The sequence below is a fragment of the Nyctereutes procyonoides genome, unplaced genomic scaffold (assembly GCF_905146905.1).
Source record: "Nyctereutes procyonoides isolate TBG_1078 unplaced genomic scaffold, NYPRO_anot_genome, whole genome shotgun sequence".
Taxonomy (NCBI): Eukaryota; Metazoa; Chordata; class Mammalia; order Carnivora; family Canidae; genus Nyctereutes; species Nyctereutes procyonoides.
In genome coordinates this window covers 3,346,036-3,366,721 of record NW_026575045.1, presented here as the reverse complement: position 1 = coordinate 3,366,721, position 20,686 = coordinate 3,346,036, and the positions used below count along the sequence as shown (strand labels likewise).

The following is a 20,686-nucleotide window of genomic DNA, read 5'->3' as shown; positions in this document are numbered from 1 at the left end:
CTGAAACCAAGTGAAGGAGGGAAGAAAGCGGAGGGAAGGTTGTGAGATCCAGATGCACATTTGCTGCAGCCTGGCACAAAGCTTTCCAGTGAATATAGACCCAGCTGAAGCAGCACTAGAGGAGAAAGTACTCAAGTCTGTGCGTTTATTCAATGTAACTTAGCCTTTTGAATGACTTGGGACCATTATGAATATTGATTCTTACACCATAGTTGAAGTTGCAAGAAGCATCTGCTGCTGAACAGTACTGGTTAATGTTCCTTCAGTACACTGGTTTCAAGAACCATGGAGAATTCTTCAGAGACAACAATAGTAATGGAAATCTCTCAGAAAATAATATAAAGAGGAGTTCACCTAAAAGTCTTGTAACAGCCTGACAGACTCTGCTGTATTAAAGCAAGAAATTGTCTCTTGCAAGCACTGCTCTAAAGACTGAAAAATGAGTGTCAGGAAAAAATAAATAAATAAAAGCTTGCCAGTGACACTTCCAACATGACTGCACCCAAATAATTGGGCAAGCTTTGAGAAGAAGGAACTCTGTTTCAAGTATGTGAATTGTGGACAAAATTTGACCCAAGTGGATTTTGTAAAAAAAAAAAAAATCTCATTCCCTAAATCTGTCACTACCAGCATGGACACATAAATTAATGTTTTTAGACTTCTTTTGCAGAAAGATTTCATAACTCCTTTGTCAGCTCAAAGATACTGCCAAGGATGTGCTGTCATACATACCTAAGCACCAGAGCACTATGTGCAAGGAATGGTACATTATAAAAGATACTCATCAAAAGAATGAAAGGTCAAGATAAATGACAAGACTTACCAGAATAAAGAGAAAAAATAGATACATTATCAATTTAAAACAAACCTCTTGATGGGATTGTGTTTCCCAACATTTTTTTTAAGATTTTTTAATTTATTTATCTTAGAGTATAAGCAGGAGGGGCACAGGAAGAGAGAATGCGAAGCAGACTCCACACCAAGCCTAGAGCCTGACATGAGGCTGGATCTAAGAACCCTGAGATCACGACCTGAGCCAAAACCAAGAGCCAGGCGTTTAACCAGCTCTGTCACCCAGGCACTCCCCCAACATTTTTATGGAGCTTTCCTTTACCCCCAAAATAATGAGATAATAACTATGTAATTGGAGATGGGGAAGACAATTTATTGCAGAATCCACTGCAAATCAAAGTAAGCAGAGAAGTTTATTGTGTATATTAAGATGTTCAGAAGAGAGTAAGAGGTCCTCAAATGAGAAGATGACATAGTGGTTAAAAACACACAGTGGAATATAAGCAGATTATCATAACCCTTGTAGCTTTTGTCATGTACCTTCAGTATGATGAAGGAATGGTCGTAGTTTCACTGACAAAATGTAGACTTGGCAAGTGAAGCCTACTGATTCCTCACTGTGTAGCAACTTTGCACTTAAATGTCAGTCATGGTATGATGATGGCATTCTCCAAAAACCGTTCCTTTGCTTTGAGGGATGTAGCCTCCTGAAGCACAACCCTCCTACGGATTTTGGTTACAGGGCTGTTATTTCTACATCAGGAGATAAAATTATGATAGTGTTGGACATAGTACTATAATCTGGTAAGGACCTAAAATGTATTACCCATGTGCGTGCCATGACCAGCAGTAGTGAGTAGTGACCACCATTCATCTGACACTATGAGTTGTAAAACTGTGTTAGTCTGCCAGGACTGCTGTAACAAAGTACCATCTCAACTGAGAGCTTAAACAAAAATTTATTTGCTTATGGTTCTAGAAACTAGAAGTCCAAAATCAAGTCACCAGCTGGGTCGGTTTCTTCTAATATCTCTCTCTTTGATTTGTAGATGGCTGCTTTCTCATTGTGTCCTCTTCTGTCCTTATTCTCTGTGCATGGGTGCTCCTGCTATTTTTTCCTCCTCTTTATAAGGACAACAGCCCTATTGGACTAGGACCCCACCCATATGACCTTATTTAACTTTAATTACCTATGTAAAGGCCCTGTCTCCAAATATCTCCAGACCTTGCTAGGGCTTCAACATATGAATTTTAGGGCGCATACAATTCAGTCCATAACAGAGATGCAGAACGTATTTACAAGGACTAGAAGGGAATGTAAAACTGGTATGCTATATTTGATTGCATACAGAAGATAATTTGTGGATACTTTAATAGGAAAATTGAAATATAGGGTCTTTTGGACCCCAGTACCTCTGAAGGGATTCTTATCACCTGACCTTGGTAGAAAATTCAGGAAAGGTTTTCTGTCTCCAGTTTGATGAATTCCAGATTATCAGTAATCCACCCAAGAACACAGGCTTGATGTGGGACTTCCTAAAGGATACTCTTGCCTAAGCCAAATCTCTCCTGCTCTTCTTCTCAGCAGCCACCTCTAACTCCAGAGAAATGAGCATGCGCAGTCTTCATACTTCCATAAGATTCATCAAAGTTGTGCTGTTTAGTGTACGAGAGCCAGGATGAGGAACAGCAGGACGAGATCCCTACAGTTTTCTGGGACTGGGTTTCAGATGTCTTGGAAGGAGCACACGGGTCTGCAGGTAGCCCAGGATTGGTAGTTCTCTCAGCACAGCCGCAGTAGTATCACCCAAAACTCTGTCCAATCTCTCATGAGGGATTAGGATCTCTGTCCATCCCTTCCTCTCTGCTGCTGCTTCCCCATGTTTGATTGTAGACTAAGATGTTCTATATAAAAAAAAAAGTGTAATTCATGGTTAACTTTAGGCAAGTTACTAAATTTCTCTGTGCATAAAATGCCTCATTTATGAAATTGAAATAAGAATTTGTACCCTTACAGGATTGTCCTACAGATTTGTGTAGGAACTTAGTTAAGCAACTAGCATTGTACCTAGAAAATGGCAGGCACTCAGAACATTATCATTAGCTTTCTTCTGTAATAGTGCCAGCTCAGAGGAAAAAGAAAGAAGAAAGGGAAGAGTTAAAAGTTCCACCTTTACCTGTGATTTGGCATCAGTACACTAAAAGAAGAGATTCGTAAACTTGAAACAACAGCCTTCATAACATGTTGTGAATTACAGAGTGTGCTAAGCAATACAGTAGGAATGGCATTTGTACCATTTGACTTAAATTATTATTATTGCCCTTATACCAGATAGTGACAGCAGGTACTTCCAGATTTATCCGTTCACATCTCTGGGTTAATGTGTTAATAAATATTGTAAATTACCTAAGAGGCACCATCCAGTTTTGTGAACTGTTATAGAATCTCCTACTTTTTAAAACCCTTATCTCCTCCCATTGCCCATAGTATGAGTATGAGCTTCCACAACATGCATGACCTGGCCTCTCCTGACACCTGCAGCCTCACCTTACCCCACTCAGCTAGCAAGGCTCTTACCTCTAATTCAGGCTCCCACTATATTGAACTATTTGGGGTTTCTCTTTGCTGGACTCTCACACATGCAGGATAGCCTTCCCAAGACACATTTTCCATCTCTTCACCTGGCCATTCCTGATTATCCTTTATTCTCCTGCAGAGCCTAAATGAGGGAACCCTTCTAGAAAGGACCCTATTTACTGTGGTATATTTAGCCCTTAGCCTAGTACCAATGGTAGCACATTAGGATTTCAGTAAATACTTCAGTGAATGAATCAGTTCTCAACCTAAATGCCAAGGATTATGATAATTTTCCATTATATACATAGTGGTATAATCTGTTTTTGTTTGTTTTTTTTTGTTTGTTTGTTTGTTTGTTTGTTTTTAATTAAGTAGGCTCTACACCCAGCATGGTGCTTGAACTCAAAACCCTGAGGTCAGGACCTGAGCCAAGATCAAGAGTAGGACACTTAACCCATTGAGCCACTCAGGCACTCCCTGTTAATTTTCAAATCCCTTTTAAGTAGGAAAGAAGTAGTTTATTCTTTAGTGTACGTATTATGTCCTACGTTATTTAATGCGTGACATATGAAAGGGATTAAGGTCTGTCTCCTCCTTGTAACTGCTATAAGGGATTTGTTAAATTTCTGTGCACTCATTCATTTTGATTTTAGTTTTTAAAAAAGAAAAAAATCAAAAACAATGACTACTACACAATACAGAGAAGAAAACTCTTGTAGAAAGGCCTTTCCTCTTAAATTTGTATCTAGTGAAAATACCCTTATTATAAGAGTATATTTTAAAAGTAGTCAGAAGATTTAGATTTTTGATATAAAATACCAAAAAGCATATGTTGGTGGGGAAATGTATCTTTAAAAGAGACATCGAGTGATCACAATGAAGTTATGTAATCAGGTTGTTTCATTGCTTTTCTTTTTTATAAAATCGTTGACATTCTGAAGAGTTTTTTTTTTTTTCAGATACATCTGCTTAGCTTAGAGAATAGGATCTGAAGGTAGTATAAAACAATTCTAAGAAAGTGAATGGTGTGTGAGCCTTTTTTTTATTTGCTTCACAAGTAATTCACTTGTAAAAAAAAATTAACATCTGCTATTTTGAAGCTAATCTTAGTGTATTGAATGCTCTTAACCATTTCTCAATCCCACAGTCTTTTATCTTGCTTCTCCTGCTGTGTTCCCACCACCCCTGATCCCATTAGCAAACCTTGAGACAGCCTCAGACTTACCAAAGTACTGCTTTGGTTTCAGCTGCTCTTCTGCAAGAGGAAGTGAATGTTGGGGGTTTTCTCTGTGGTACAGTTGTGATAAAGCTGTGGTGGTCTTATCTCTCTCGTAGGTAGTGGCTCTTTATGACTACACAGCGAATCGATCAGATGAACTAACCATCCATCGCGGAGACATTATCCGAGTGTTTTTCAAAGATAATGAAGACTGGTGGTATGGCAGCATAGGAAAGGGACAGGAAGGTTATTTTCCAGCTAATCATGTGGCTAGTGAAAGTAAGTTTTATGCTCCCTTCCTGGTTTACTAATATGGTATAACTGATAGTCCAAGATTTTATCATTTACTACCCTTTAATTTACTCTCTTGGTAACTTTTCCTTTATGTTTACTATTGGGTATTGCTTTTCGTTGTCATGATGCAAAAATAAATAAATAAAAGGGGGCACTGATCCAATGCACCAGAAAGCTGCTCCATTCTGAGATTGGAATACTTACTTGCTTTCACAGACTTATCCTGGGGGACCTTCCTGTCTAGCTACCAGCATTCTTCTTCAGCCCCTTTTTGCCCACCATCTATTTCACACACAGTTATGTCAGTTCTTCTCTTGCCACAGTGACTCCTCAGTTGACAGGCACCTCAGAACCTCTAGTTCCCCAAGTCCCATTCTTTTACTTTGTATACCTCAGTTCCAGCTGGAACCTGCCAAAACAAACCTGCAATAGATTGCTTCATTCTCAGGCAAATTAACTCCCCGTTTGTGAAAGGCCTAGGGAATGAGCTGGAGAAGAAATTCTAAATAGGAGTTAGTGAGAGCTGTAGATGTACTACCAGGCCTGGAGAGGTGCAAGGAAAGCGTGGAGATAAAAGAACTTAAAGACTCAAGAAAGGGGGCAAGTATAGCAGTGCCTCTTTAGAAGAATGCTTCCTATCAACAGCTGCCCTGGTAGTGTGGTATGAAAGCCCAGTGCTCAGGAATCCGGAAAATTCGCCATTAATACTGATATGCCTCAGTTTCCTCCCATAAAATGAGGAAGTTGAACTCTGTCATCTCTGAGCTTCCTTCCAGAAAGACTAAAATTGTGTAGTTCTGGTTTAAAATGTAGTATAGGCGGCCTTGAGGACACTCCATTTTGAATCATTATTGTGAAGTCTTTTGTTTCTTCAAAGAAGAAATTATTATAAATAACAGGTGACTTTCAGGCTTGTCTGTGGAGCCCCATTTAACCCAAACTGGTTAAGCAAAAGTCCTATTGATTCCTAACCTAAGTTCTGAATTTTGAGAGCAAAAAAGATGAAGGAAAACAGGAAGAACAATTTCTTCCATGAGTCTTGGGTGCTGGGCTAGGCACAGACAAAATGAGTTCTCTCTTCACTCTCTCTACCCCATCTGCACCCAGTGCTGCTCCCCTCCCCTGCCTCACACTCTCCAGGGCTCCTGTCTCTACAGCTATTTCCCTCAGCTTATCTTCTGCTTTCGGCAAACTCCTCCCCTCAAAAGTGCTTAGTGTGTCAAAAATTACCCACTTCTCTCCCTCATAACAAAATTCTTCATTTCCTCCATGCCACTGTTATAAATCTTCGTCTCTGAGTAGTAAATAATTGATAGCTCTCAAACTATTTTTAATGTTCAAAAGAGGATACATAATGGAGAAAATTTAAGGCAGTGTAGAAGAAAGAAATTTTAGGACAAGTTAATTCCCATTCATTTTTCATAAGCTAAGTACTTGTAACTTCCAGATTGCCTCAAATATCCCAATTTCTTCCCTCCCCTTCCCATTGATGGTTTTCCCACTGCCTTTGTAGGTCTAGTTCAGCAGGAGTAGCTTCCAGTTCCAAATCAAGAAAGCTGGCTGCACAGTCATAGTGGCTCTGGAGTATGTCTGTAATTTTAATTACATGTTACAATCCATTGTTTCTTCCAGACACAAGTGGAAACATTTAAACTTTTTTTTTTTTACTAGACAGTATAAAAAGATGATGTATTTATTCCCAGGCAGAATGGTATTAGAGTTATAACTTTAGAATCTAGTTAGTTTGCAGAAATAACCTCTTATGCTTATGAACCTTAAGAGGCTATAGATATTTGATCCACAGAGGGTTAAAAATCCATTAAATTTGGCTTTTGTTCCATGATAACCAAAGTGCAACATCTAAAGTATACCACAATGATGCTTGGTGGCCTCATGCAGAAATTCTGTGTTTCAAGTAGTGACCATCTTCTAACTGCCAGAATTCCTTATTGTATCCCAGAATTGATACTTTATTTTGGCATCAGTCACTGCTTCTTGAGAAAGACTTTTAAAGGCCAGAACAAACAATTCTCAGAAAACCTGAGAATATAATGATTGAATTCTCACTTCATCAGGGGTTATCTTCTTTTCCCTTTTATCCTCCTTTATAACCTGAATTTAACAAAACCTCACCTCAGTTTTAACATTAGGAGGGGAAAAAAGACCATCAGTAGCATATTCCCCTTTAAAAATAGTGGGAGAAATTGTCCTTTATCTTTATCCAAAGCCAGATATGCAAAACAAATGCTCAAAGGGAGTGTATAGATGGGAACAGAATCTCTACCAACCATTCAGTTGAAAGGCATGTCCTCTAAGTGAACAATGACACAATAGAAGTTCTCCATCATTATAATTTATTCCTTTTGTATCTTAAGCCACCAGGAAGAAAAAAAATGAACAGCTTCACTTAATGACATCTAACATCCTTTCCAATAAGAGATAAACCCAGCAATATAATCAACGCATACACAAAGCCAATTAATATACCTAACAATTGTAGAATTTCAATCAGGCATAGTTTGCCAATTTCTCTAAGTTCAGAATTGCGCAGAGTTGTTATTTAACTGAAAGAGAAACACATTTTCTTTTTCAGTCCTTGAAAATTTCCACATTTTAGAGTCCACATTGTGTATAAAGAGATTATATAAATTATAATCTCAAATTCGACCCTGTAAACAGATTCAAGGTTATGTATAGCCCTAGCCCCATGCTCATTTATTTTGTACCATCTTCCCAAATTATTCTTTGACCACACCTCTGCCTGGCAAAATCCTACGTGTTCTTCAGAGACTGACACACCTGCCACTTCATGGATTGAGCATTTGCTATCTATATCAGAATCTGTCCTTATTATCTCTCATTTGAATAATGTCACATTCTCATGTATGTTACACTTTTTTTTAAGATTTTATTTATTCATGAGAGACACAGAGGAGAGACAGAGACACAGGCAGAGGGAGAAGCAGGCTCGCTATGGGGAGCCGATGTGGGACTCGATCCCAGACTCTGGGATCACAGCCTGAGCCAAAGGCAAACACACTCAACTGCTGAGCCACCCAGGTGTCCCTTCATGTATGTTACACTTACTTGTGAACATATCTGTCTCTGACCAGGATTCTGAAATCCTACTAATGAAAAATTTCCAATCATAAATTATGTTCTTTTGATAACTAATGTGTGTAACTATAAATCGTTTTAACACTAAGTGCCAGGTAGCTTATTGTTACACCAGAGAAGTGCATATCAAGATCCTTAGTTTCATATCTGCCCCCCTCCATCATTATTTATTTACCCTATGGGTCAGTGCTCCTCAGTTTGATTACATGAATTCCTTGTTCAATTCCAGCGTTATATCAAGAATTGCCTCCAGAGATAAAGGAGCGATCCCCTCCTTTAACCCCAAAGGGAAAAACCAAAACGGAAAAACCTTCAGCTCTTCAAAAGGTAGGTGTTTTCAAGAATATGGATTGCATATGAACTTTAATTTTCACTCTCTCTAGATAAAATATTACTTCATTCTTCATGCTTATATACTTCATTGCTTGCATTATTTCTTTTTATATTGGTACCAACATTATGAAATATATAAGGCAAATATTATTTTTATAATTTTTATTATAATATTATTATAGCCATTTTCCAGATATGGAAACCAGGGAGGCTCAGAGAGATTAAAGTAGACCCCAAGTCACAGCCAAGGTGATGGAACTTGTGACTTTAAGTGAGATGCTATTTCCACTGTACATTTATTGCTATAACTATGATGCTGACACTGTCATGCATTAATAGTAAAGGTCGTTGGAGCCCACAGAATAAACACGTTCTCTTTTCCTGGAGCATTCCTGTTACTTGTTAGTAATTCAAAGTGTTTTCAAGTTAAAATGAATATGGACATATTAGCCAGAGAAATGTCATGTTTTTTAGCCTGTGCCATCAGATCCCCCAGGGATATGGGTCAGTATTCTTTTGATGATAGTAGTACTTTGGTAGAAGAACTTAATAAGCACTGTACCATCATGTAAATTACTTATTAAACTTATTTAACATTAGCTCTTGCCTTAGATTGAATAACTTCACTTTTTGACCTCTTGGACTGACATTTTTATTTTGTACAAATACCATGTCATGATACAGTTTTTTCTCCCCTGTAGAGTTTTTGACAGTTGAACCTCTTATGTTGTTCAGTCATTTAGCCTGTATTTATTGAGTGCTTCTTTCCATCCTGGGCATTCTGTTAGTCCTCATTGAAACAAGATTGAGTTGGCAAAACACTTGCCCATCAGGAGCTTGATGGCTGGTGGGTGAGACACCCACAGACTATGTCAATTCCCATGGACTGTGGCAGGAACTCTAACGAAGATGTGTGCACAATGCATTGGGAGCATGCAGGAAGAAACCCTATAAATGTGCCCCTGAGGAGTCCAGAAAGAGCTTCCAGAGAGGTTCATGTTTAAGCTGAGGCTTATAGGATGAAAAAGTATATGCTAGGTAGATGATCTTAGAAAAAAACATTTTAACAGAGGGAATAACTTAAGGAAGGTGTGATATGGTACAGTCCTGTTTGGGGGTTTGGGGTCTAATGGAGAGAAGGAGAGGAAAAATGCAAGAGCCAAGCCACGGAGAGCCTGGTGTGCTCTGCTGAAGTGCTTAGGTTGTAAATCCTTCAGACAAAGGGCATCCACTAGAGGAGGTAGTCCAGGGAGTGACAGGGACAGATTTGCATGTTAAAAATAAAAGGGAAGGTATAAGGTATAACTGACAGGATTTTCTGATTGATTAGATGTGATTAGGGAAGTTGGAATTTAGGATTGTGCTAACGCTCTGGCTTATCAATACAACTGAATGGATGGAGGTCCCACAGAAATAATAAAAGAATAAGGAAGATTTGGGGATCTAGAGACAGGTAGTGGTAGGGAGTAGGCTGTGATGAGTTCAGTGTTAGGTATCTTGATTTGTTAGTGGTGTCTATAGTGCTCCCAGGTACAAATATTCCCTAGGGAGTCAGACACACAGGACTGGAATTTGAGAGAAGGTAGGGCTTCAAATTACATGAGGAGGAGTTAGTATATTCATTATATTATAGCAGAAGAGTTGAAACTTATAAAGAAGGTGATAGCGGGGGGGGTGGGGGGGGGTTGGGGGATGTACCCTGGGAAACAAAGAGTTGCAGAAAGGGAGGTGTGCGGAAGATGGAGTAACTGGGTGATGGGTACTGAGGAGGGCACTTGATGGGATGAGCACTGGGTGTTATACTATATGTTGGCAAATCGAACTTAAATAAAAACAAATGTAAAAAAATAATAATAATAAAAATTAAAAAAACATTGTAGAGTTCTGAGAGAAAGGCCAGGGACAGAATCCCAAATGAACACTAGTGTCTGGGGATCCCTGGGTAGCTCAGCGGTTTAGCACCTGCCTTCGGCCCAGGGCGTAATCCTGGAGTCCCAAGATTGAGTCCCACATCAGGCTCCCTGTGTGGATCCTGCTTCTCCCTCTGCCTGTGTCTCTGCCTCTCTCTCTCTCTCTCTCTCTCTCTCTCTCTCTCTCTCTCTCTCTGTTTCTAATGGATAAATATATAAAATCTTAAGAAAAAAACACTAGTGTTTAAGGAACAATCTGAGGAAGAGGAGAGATTAAGAAAGAATAATCAAAGTGGAGGGAAGAACCAGAAAAAAGTACCCTAGAAACCAGGGGGAGGAGAGAGGCTCAAGGAGGGTGTAGTCCGTATTGTCAGAGATAGCCAGTTAGGCTGTTTAAGCATTTAGTGAGCAGGAGAACCCTGGCACCTGTGTGGAGGTATCAGTGCTTGATACTAGTAGGACAAGGATTGAAGAGTAGAACGAGGGATCCCTGGGTGGCGCAGCGGTTTAGCGCCTGCCTTTAGCCCAGGGCGCAATCCTGGAGACCCGGGATCGAATCCCACGTCAGGCTCCTGGTGCATGGAGCCTGCTTCTCCCTCTGCCTATGTCTCTGCCTCCCTCCCTCTCTGTGTGTGTGTGTGTGACTATCATAAATAAATTAAAAAAAAAAAAAAAGAAGAGTAGAACGGGGCTTCAGCAAGTGGGCTCATGAACATCATTCCTGGAGCTTCACTTGGAGGAAAAAAAGACCCATAATGCCTAGTGGGTTACACACTTCCAAGAATGACTCTGGAGGGACATGTAAAATTATATGTTAAGGAGACAAAACCAATGGACAGGTTCAGATTGGAGATAGATAAAGCACATATGGACCTTGGAGAAAGCAAGAGGTTTTTATCAGAAAGACCAGTTGATAGATTAGTCTTGGCTTAGAGCAGTGGTTCTCAACCTACGGTGATTTTGCCTCCCCGGAGACATTTGGCAATGTCTGACAATTTTTTTTGCAAATATATGCATGTGGGGGGATGCTACTGGCATCTCATAGGTAAAATATCTAAACATGTAAAATGTACAGGGCAACCCACACCCCACCAAAGGATTATCTGGCCAAAAAACGTCAACAGTGTTGAATTTAGAGCAGTGCCCCCTCTACATCAGTAGATAAGTTGATAGAGTGGAAGTCTGGAAAATAAGGCTATCATTATGTTCTCCAAAGCACAAAAGAGGTCCACTTTAAAAGTGAGAGTTAAAGGAGTCAGGAAGAATAATGGCCATTAGGGTACCTGTAAGGGTAGTAAGAGCAGGAGCTCATTTGGAACATACACAGAGGTTCCTGAGTAATGCTGAGAGCTGCTGTTTGGATACCATAAAAATGTAGGCAGCATAATTCTGTGTAGTTGGATTTTTTTTCTTCAGTAGTACTCAGCATCCTGGCCATAGCAGTGGAGAGGGCATATTTAGTTAGATACATATTTGGAGCATTTGTGAATGTGATAAAGCACAAAAGGATAAGAGACTTGATAATGTTGTTAAGACAGTTACTGGAGTGACAGACACTCCATGGAGGATCTGCCAACTTGGAAAGGACATGGAATCAGAAGACTAGCCAACTTAGAAAGCAAGGTTCTCTGTAAGGTTGCAGTAAGCCACACACACCCAGCTGGAGGCAGAGTGTTCTACACTAAAGGAGTTAACAGGCTGGAACTGTGGCCTTTAAACCCAGACCCTTTTGCTTATTTAATATTTCAGATGTCAGGCAACTTGAGTTTATGATAAATTCACAGAGTGTATAAGAGCTAAAGGACACATTAGAATTAAACTGGCCAAGGAACTAGGACCCAGAGTGGTGCACAGGTTGTTCCCTTGGATATTAAAATCCTGGGATGGTTGCAAGAGTTGGGATGAAGGGGACACTGGTAAACCAAGAGCCGAAGTCCTTCATTCTTGTTTTAAAACAGATGTCTCACCCTTGGCTTCACATTGAAATCACCTAAGAAATGAAAAAAATAAATACTGATGCCTGTCCCCATACCCACAAAATGATTTAATTGGTCTGGAATGTGAGCTCAGCATGGGTGGATTTCAAAAGCTTTCCAGATTATTTTAATGCACAGCCAACATTGAGAACCATTATGTTAGTGACCACAAGATCTGAAGGTTTAACAGCTGCAAAGACAAACAGAGGATAGTCTAGCCAGGTGTCAAGACATCCAAGGAGGTATGTTTTGAAAGTATAATAGCCTGTGGGGCACCTGGCTGACTCAGTTGGTAGAGCATGCAACTCTTGATTCTGGGGTTGTGAGTTCAAGTCCCACATTGGGTGTAGAGATTACTTATAAAAAAGAAAGTATAATAACCTAAAATTAGCAACAGAGAGCTAAGAGGGAACCAGTGTTACCAGACTCCTGGGGTTTGTGATTGGGTTATATGAGAACAGCCTGTGCTACAAAGAACTGAGGGAAAAATGTGTTTCTAGGTGAAGCAACAGTTTCAAACATAGCAAGGACATATGGCAATGGTTGCCTGTGGCAGTATGGAGACAACAGGGGATACATTTCAAAGGATTGATAAGCAATTTGGACAAATGCTACATGTGTAACATTATCCATTGTTTGGAATTGAGCACCAGATTTTAGAATTTAGGGAGATACTAATGTAAATGTACAACCTGAAGACATTTAATGCAGTAAAAGCATTTATAACATTAACCCAGAGAGTCATTGTAACAGCTGCCAACATTCATAGCCTGTGTCATGAACTGCCCGAGATACTATGAAAGACAGAACCTTTACTTATAGCAACTTACTGGTATCCCTGACTCCACATCATGCTGACCTTTAAAATTGGGGTTACTCAACCCCCACATCTGTGTGCAGTGGCCTTGAACTAGTTCTGCCTCAGCTGGAGGAGATAAAGGAAATTGGAATATCTTATTGACTGCATGGGAAGTTGGTACTGCCCTTTCTGCCCCTTCCTCTTCCTCATGTGCCTGTGATCCTGCGGATAGAGACCTCTCACCTGCTTCTCAGATCCCCACTTCTCACTGTCTCTGCCCCTCCCCCTCCACTTAGAAGAACTCACTGCATCATAGTCTTAGCTTTTTTTTTTTTTAATGTTTTTGTGCTTTGCTTTTTCCTCTCACAGACTGATGTCCATACTTAAAATATACCTTTATTATTTATATCCCAGCAGACCAATTCTTCAAATACCCTGAGGTCTGCCTCAGGCTAATCCCGCTGCTGCCAAACTCTGATTCTAAATAGATGTCAGGGAACTTGCAGACATGCAATGTAAAACATTTTTAAACTTAAATTAGGTAAAAACAAAACAAAACAAAAAAAACTTAAAATAGTAAATCAAGGAAGTTGCAGAGGTTAGGACTCCATGTAGGCAAGGGAGAAGTAAAGTTCTCATAGTTGAGAGGGAACTCAAGTGACCTTTAGAGTTTAAGATTCATAGATTTCTTTTGTTGAAAAGCATGATTTGATCTGCTTGGTCTAATCCATGTGTTAAAATAGAATCTTCTACCTGGTTTTCCTCCTAGGGTTGTACCAGATGTATAGTTAGATAATGTTTGACTTTCCTCTGCAGGAAAATATCAAGAATGATTTCTGCTTATGTAAAAAGAAGAAACAGCAATGTTGTCCCAGGTAATCAAAATGCCTTGGGTACACTCTGAGTCATGATGCCAATAGCCAGCCCTTGAGAAATGTATCATTGGGCTTCCTTAGCACCTGGCATAGTTTTATTTCTTCAGTCGAGTTCCTTTATCAGAATATATATGGTTTGATTTTATCAAGATCCTGCCACAAATTCTATCAGATGTTTAATTTCATGTAAACTTTTATATTTATCATCATATATATTAAAAAGAAGAATATGAAAAGTAGTCTTTCATAAGTACCTAGAACTGGGGAGGGGAAGGTCCTGAATTCTTAGAATTACAGAATTGGTGACTTGGAAGGAACCTTAGAGATCATCTACAGTGATTCTAGTCAATTCCTTCATTTTACAGATAAGTTAAGATCCAGAAAAGTTGTAAGAGTGTTGTTCAACCCCAATTAAGAGGGGTGCCTTCATGTTCTCAGGCCAGTGCCCTTTTTTCCCCCACTTCTCGTCAGCAGCACAGACAGCTGTTACCTGCACAGCCAGCTACATTTTGTGTCACACTGGCTTTTATATTCCTGTTTTGTGTCTTCTTCATGGTACCCACCTCCATGTGGAAGTTTTTAGAATTATATTCTCTATACTTTTTTAAGGAAACCTCAGTAGTTTTCTTTCTTCTTTCTATTAAAATATATTTGAATACTGAATATTCAAATAGTTTCTATTCAAACTATAGAATAAGAAGTAAAATTATACCTTTTAGAAGCTTGACAGCTGCTGAATCCTTTAAGTCTGTCCAAGTGGAACACACCTGTCCCATTGCTGCAAGCCCCCAGGTACCTCCCAGCTTTTCCTCAAGTTAACTGCAGTGTCAGTGGGTGATAATAGCATCGGGCTCTCCCAGAGCAGGAGGCAGGCACAGAGCTTGAGGTGGGACTCCCTGGTCCGTCATGGGGAGTTGATCTGGGAGTCCCCAGACATATCGCTGGTTACCTAGACCTCGGAGCAGTAGGAGAATGTTTTCCTCGGGCTCACTCCAGAACATTGTTAGCATGATATGCTGTCAGTTTGCATCTACTAGAAGGAAAATATTGGTTCCATCACAGAGGGGAAGAAAACTACAAAGTTCTGGAAAAAAAAGTAGTGCTACTGACAGCCTTGGTTTGTTTATTTGTGTTGTATTTTGGACCTTATTTTTTCTTCATCTTTTTATTTTTGCTAGCCTAAGCATTAACCTATGTCATCCATTTATTTGGGGAGAAAAGTTTCCAATAAAACTCCTATTTAAAATTTTTTTAATAATTTTAAGGTTTTTTTACTATAAAAGTAATATATGCTCATAGGCTTAAAAATTTAACCAATATAGTATAGTATAAATTAAAAATAAAACCCTTCTGGTTAATATTTCTATTCACTCTAATAAGTTTCTTCCATGTCCTGTTAAAAATGTTTTCTGCAAATGTGAGCACACATGTCTTTATTCATGTTTGTTCTTTTTCTCGGTGAAACTAGGATCATACTTAATATTCCGATTTTTTTCTTCCACCAATATATTCTAGATATATTAGCAGACACTTAAAATAGATTTCTTTTTTAAGTTTCAAGATACTGAAATGCCCAATTTCCTTTTTGTTTTAATTCCTAAAATGCCCAGTTTTTTTAAGTTTCTGAAAATGCTTGGGTTTTTTTTCCTAAAAATGAAACCCAAAGCAGAAAAGTACCTTCTACTCTATAAATGTTTGAACACTGACACTACTAAGTATGTTTTTGAATAAATGCCAGACATATAGTAATAATTGTGCATAGGAATGTTCAATCATTTTAGGGTATGGAGACTTACTGTGATGTTTTTGTTTGTCTTTCTTGAAAAAATCATTAAAAGAATAATATTTATTGGTTTTGCCATTTCAATATAATTATAAAAATATCCATTATACCTCAGCTCCTCCTCCCCGGAGGAAAAGAGTGTTTTAATTATTTCTAGTATTAGCTTCGAGAATCCGTGAGAGTAGTCTGGGCTTATTCAAAAGAGCTATCCCCAAACCAAAGTGTAGACTCCAGTTTTATGCAGGAACAGCTTTTTTCTTGTGTAGTCCAAAGCAAAACAGAAGATGCAGAAGCATCAGTTAAATGGTAGTTCCTCTTCCAAGTATACAATGCACAGGAAATTTTATGTTGGTAATTTTGTCAACCTACTGTTAAATAAAACAGTAGGCAGTAAATAAGTTGCCATCAAGGTACATGTGTCTGTCTTCATCTACAGAATATCTAAGTTTCAGTTACCTTCTTCATTCCAAAAGGAGACAGATAATTCATTAAGCCTGGATTAATTGTGCTGTATATCACTATTTTCAAAAATCACCTCATACAGAAAAAAAAATCCATTTACTGGTTCTTGTATCAAGAGTGCATGGTGAATTATTTTTAACCACAGAAATAATTTTATTATGTTAAATCCAACAACCTGTTTATAATACATAGTGCTTATTTTTTGGTATGTTTAAACAGATTTTCCAAATATCAAAAGTTAGTAAATGTACACTAAATCATTGAAAATACAATCATAACTTTATTGCCTCCTTCCTATTGCTAAAGAATAATACTGATTTATGTCTTTTTTTAACTTTAGTAATTCTTTTTATCAAAGAAAATACACTGTGATTTATCTCTGATTTGTTTTATGAAACAGATAAAAATTAACTTACGTTTGGATTTGTTTTAAAAATTCGGGAATATTTGAGGCACCTGGGTGGTTCAGTTTGTTAAGCATCTGCCTTCAGCTCAGGTCATGATCCTGGGGTTCTGCGATGGAGCTCCACTTGGGGCTTTCTGCTCGACAGAGAGTCTGCTTCTCCCTCTGCCCCTCTCCCCACTCATGCTCTCTCTCACTCACTCTCTCTCCCAAACAAATAAAATCTTTTTGAAAGATTTCAGGAATATTTAAAGTTTTCTTCCTTTGTCTGAAGAGAACTAACCCGAAATCTTAACTTACAAGGTAAATTTTAAAAAGGTTCTTATTTGTGTCCCATGAAGAATCTCAATGCAGAGGATACTGATATGTATTTTTCTTCATTAATTTGTTTCAATAACAAATATTTTGAGAAAAAAATATTAATTTCAAAAATCATTATTTACATTTAAAATTTTTCTGTTAGTCGAGAGAACATATTCTGCAGAGAAAGTAAGTAAATCCCGATGATGTGACAGCAAAGCGAGTGGGAGTCACCTCACACCCACAGACTATGTTCCCAACAGTAATGTTCCTAAATGTTCTACATGAAGAAACGCTAAAAGCCTCCAGAATCTCTTACCTTGAAAGGAAACCACACAGTCTTGACCTTCTTACAGGTCCAGCGACCAGTTTTACTACTCATTCTCCTTTTACTCTCCTTCTCCTAGTGTATCTGACATGTGTACCTCAGCCCCTGCTCTGTCTCTTCCCCTCAGCAGCTATGTTACTTGCAATTTAGGGCAGTTCCCCGCTGTGTTTCCAGCACCCTCTTAACCCTCAGCACAGTGAGACCACACTGACAACTTGCCTTCTCAGTTTATCTAGCCCGGGCCAGGACCTAGATAAATTGCCAGTTTCAAAATAAGGGGGCTAGAAAGAATCCCTTGGGAGCCTCCACTGTATCTGAGTATGTAAAAAGTGTAAAATGAGTGATACTGTACTAGGCCAAACCTATGTTCCACTTGGCCCATTACTCTTACTGTAACTTTTACAGTTGTATGACAGAATAATAATATGTTTGTTCTTCATGATATTTTCAAAGGTTAACCTAAATATCAGCAACATCCCTTTAATAATCTATCACAGATCTAAAATAATGTAAGATATTGTTGGGAGAACTTCCCACCAGTCATTCCTAGTTGTAAATTGTCCTTTAGATAGCGGCAGAGTTGATTATTATCAGTCACTCTGTCTTCTGACTCTACTATCAGCATGTCTTTTTTTTCTGAAGTTCTCTAATACCCTAACACTGCTGTTCTCTTGTTTCTTCAAGCACTCCAGGGTTTCTTAACGTTGGCACACTGGCATTTTGGACTAGATAATTCTTTGTTTGAGGGAATGTGTTGTGTGTGTATTGTTAGGATGTTTGGCAGCATCCCTGGCCTCTATCCACTAGATACCAGAAGCACTAATCCCCTCTAGTTGTGACAATCAATAATGTCTTCCAGACATTGTCAGATTTCCCCTGTTCAGTTGAGAACTACTACTCTGTTTTAACTTTAAAAATGTATAATATTGTTATGTACAAATTACAGTTCTTATTTTAAGGTTACTGAAATTTTGCCTTCATCTTTCCATTTCTGGGAAGTAGTTAAGTAGTGGTGTTGGAGTTATAGACTGTCCTACCTAAAAACAATAGCTTCACATGAAAATATATCCCGACCATGTGAGACTCAGCAGGGGTATATATAAAATGTCTCTCACTTACATGTAGATAGCTCTGGAGTACCATTTATTTCCTTTGCCTTAGAAATTAACTGTTCTTGTCATCACTTAGGAGTCTCAATAATGCCATAATGCTCTCTGATTTTAACACGGTTCTCTTTTAGTCAACATACAAAGGAATGAACTTTTTTTAATTTTTTTTAAAGATTTATTTATTTATGATAGACATAGAGAGGCAGAGACACAGGAGGAGGGAGAAGCAGGCTCCATGCCGGGAGCCCGACGCGGGACTTGATCGCAGGACCCCAGGATCGCGCCCTGGGCCAAAGGCAGGCGCCAAACCACTGAGCCACCCAGGGATCCCCCTTTTTTTTAATTTAAAAGTCTCTTTTATCCACACAAACCCTGCATACAATACCACACATTGGAACAGATTTGCTTTTATCACTCTTCTATAGGCAGAACTTTTCTGGGCTTAATGAGCCTCTTCTTTCTTTTTACTCCTATTTATGCTTCCCCATCACTGTGGATATCTTGAAGTAGCAGCCTCCGTTATATACTGCTGTGTCTTACACAGAGAAAATATAGAATGCTTGATAAACCTCCAGAGGTTGACATCTCTTTTGTAAGAAAATCTTCTCTGCTCATGTGATACCACTTGCAGAGTCACTGACTAGAAAGCAGTATTATTCCCAAGATAGCTGTAGAAAAACATGCCCAGGCCAAGATCATGAGGCCAGATATTGCCCTATCCTTAAATTCACTGGCAAATATAAGTCTAAATTACATTTCAAATTGAATTTTCCCATATGAACAATCTTGTAATGTGGGTCACATTTTCTGTTACAACTTTTGTAATTATCACAAATACCACATATATTCAGTCTATTATAACTAATAAATTTTACATTATAAATGTTGTTAGAACGTAATGTTAGAAATTGTTCAGTGAGGTTGCTTTTTAACTTCGCTCAGGTATACGTAGTAGATTATTAAAAAGATGTAAAGAGCGAAGTTAAAAAGCAACCTCACTGAACAATTTTGTTTAAACTAATATGGATTTACATGCATATGTACACATGTTGAAATGATGAGGAATAAGGAATCATTCATTTAGACTGCAGACTGGCCAGAACCTCCACTTGGTCAGAGAAGTCTTTTCCCCCCAAATCTCATGGCATATTGTTTGTGTCTTATTACACTTAGCATCTGCTGCCTCAGGGCCAAGTTATTTGTACATACATTTGACCTCTCTAAATTATGAGATACAGCCTCACTGTGTCTGTTTAGTATTGTTTATCAGGACGGAAACTGAAACCTTGATGGGTAGGTCTGGTAAGAATTTGAGATTCAAACCAGAAAAAGGGAAGAAGACAAGAGAGGGAGGCGATGGCAACAGTCTGTGCTTATTGGCTACTGAGCTGTATTCACTAAGTCAGCTTCATTCACCCAAGTCAAAAATTAGTCTTTTGCTCTCCTACCCCAATAAATTGCCAATTTGATATGTGCCTGATTAATACTTCTCAAACTGCTAGGCCTCAGAATTATCCTGGTGCCAGATCCTACCCTAAATGTACTAATCTTCAGGAGATAGCCCTTTATTTTCTGAAAGCCTCTCACGTAGACATGAGAGTTACGGAATTTTGCTAGAGAATGCTCTTCCAGCCTCATTGGATGAATAACATATCTACTTTAGATCCCTTGATTGCTGGATATCAAGTCTGAGTTTACCTGACTCTACAGCAGCTTCTAAAGCATTGTGCACAGCTATGTGAACCAATGGGAATCAACTTCCCAGTAACTCTATTCCCTCCAAATTTCCTCACCTTTGTACATTACATATAGAATATTCTCAATAAATGTTTGTGATTTGAGTGAGAGAGAACTCCCAAAAACTTCATAGATCTGTCAGGATCTGAGAAGAACAGAGAAAGTAGCAGTGAAAAACAGTAAAATAGTGATTTGGTGAATACCTGGAAGCCATGCTGAAAAACACAGAGTAGATTCTCATTGTTCATAGTAGTTATGTTCTCTGAATTCGCCATGAACATTGAATTAGTGACTAGTGAACCAGTGCTCCTAGGAAAAATACAGGATTAGGTTCCTGTGAGCCTCTGGTCACAACATTTTCATCAGCTAGTATAAAGTATAAGGACACTTTATTTAATATATATTGTTGATTCATTAAAATTGAACTCCTATCCAGCAGTACTCAAACTTGTGCCTAAACGAAGCTCAGTTGACACATACATTTAATCTAAGGCACATCAGCCTTCTTGCATGTAGTCACACTAGGCAATACTTCAGCACATTGCTTAGGGATCATTTTAAACCACAGAATCACCAGTAAAACACAAAAATGTGAAAACCAGAGCAATAAATAGGCCACAGAAAGGATACTTATATACAGCATTTATTTAGAACATTTGAAACATGCCAAA

The 20,686-nt window shown here is 38.6% G+C and overlaps 1 protein-coding gene across 7 annotated transcripts in view; it reads left to right on the top strand.

Moving 5' to 3' along the window:
• AHI1 (Abelson helper integration site 1) overlaps positions 1-20,686 on the top strand; it is a 200,305-nt gene that overhangs the window by 147,799 nt on the left and 31,820 nt on the right. For 6 of the 7 annotated variants that reach the window (XR_008664322.1, XM_055324681.1, XM_055324678.1 and 3 more), the window contains 2 exons: positions 4,706-4,868; positions 8,230-8,327. Coding sequence is in view for 5 of the 7 variants with exons in the window: in XM_055324681.1 (XP_055180656.1) it covers positions 4,706-4,868; positions 8,230-8,327 (261 nt within the window). In the remaining 2 variants the exon portion in view is untranslated. The remainder of the gene's footprint in view (positions 1-4,705; positions 4,869-8,229; positions 8,328-20,686) is intronic. The other variant, XR_008664323.1, reaches the window with a different exon arrangement.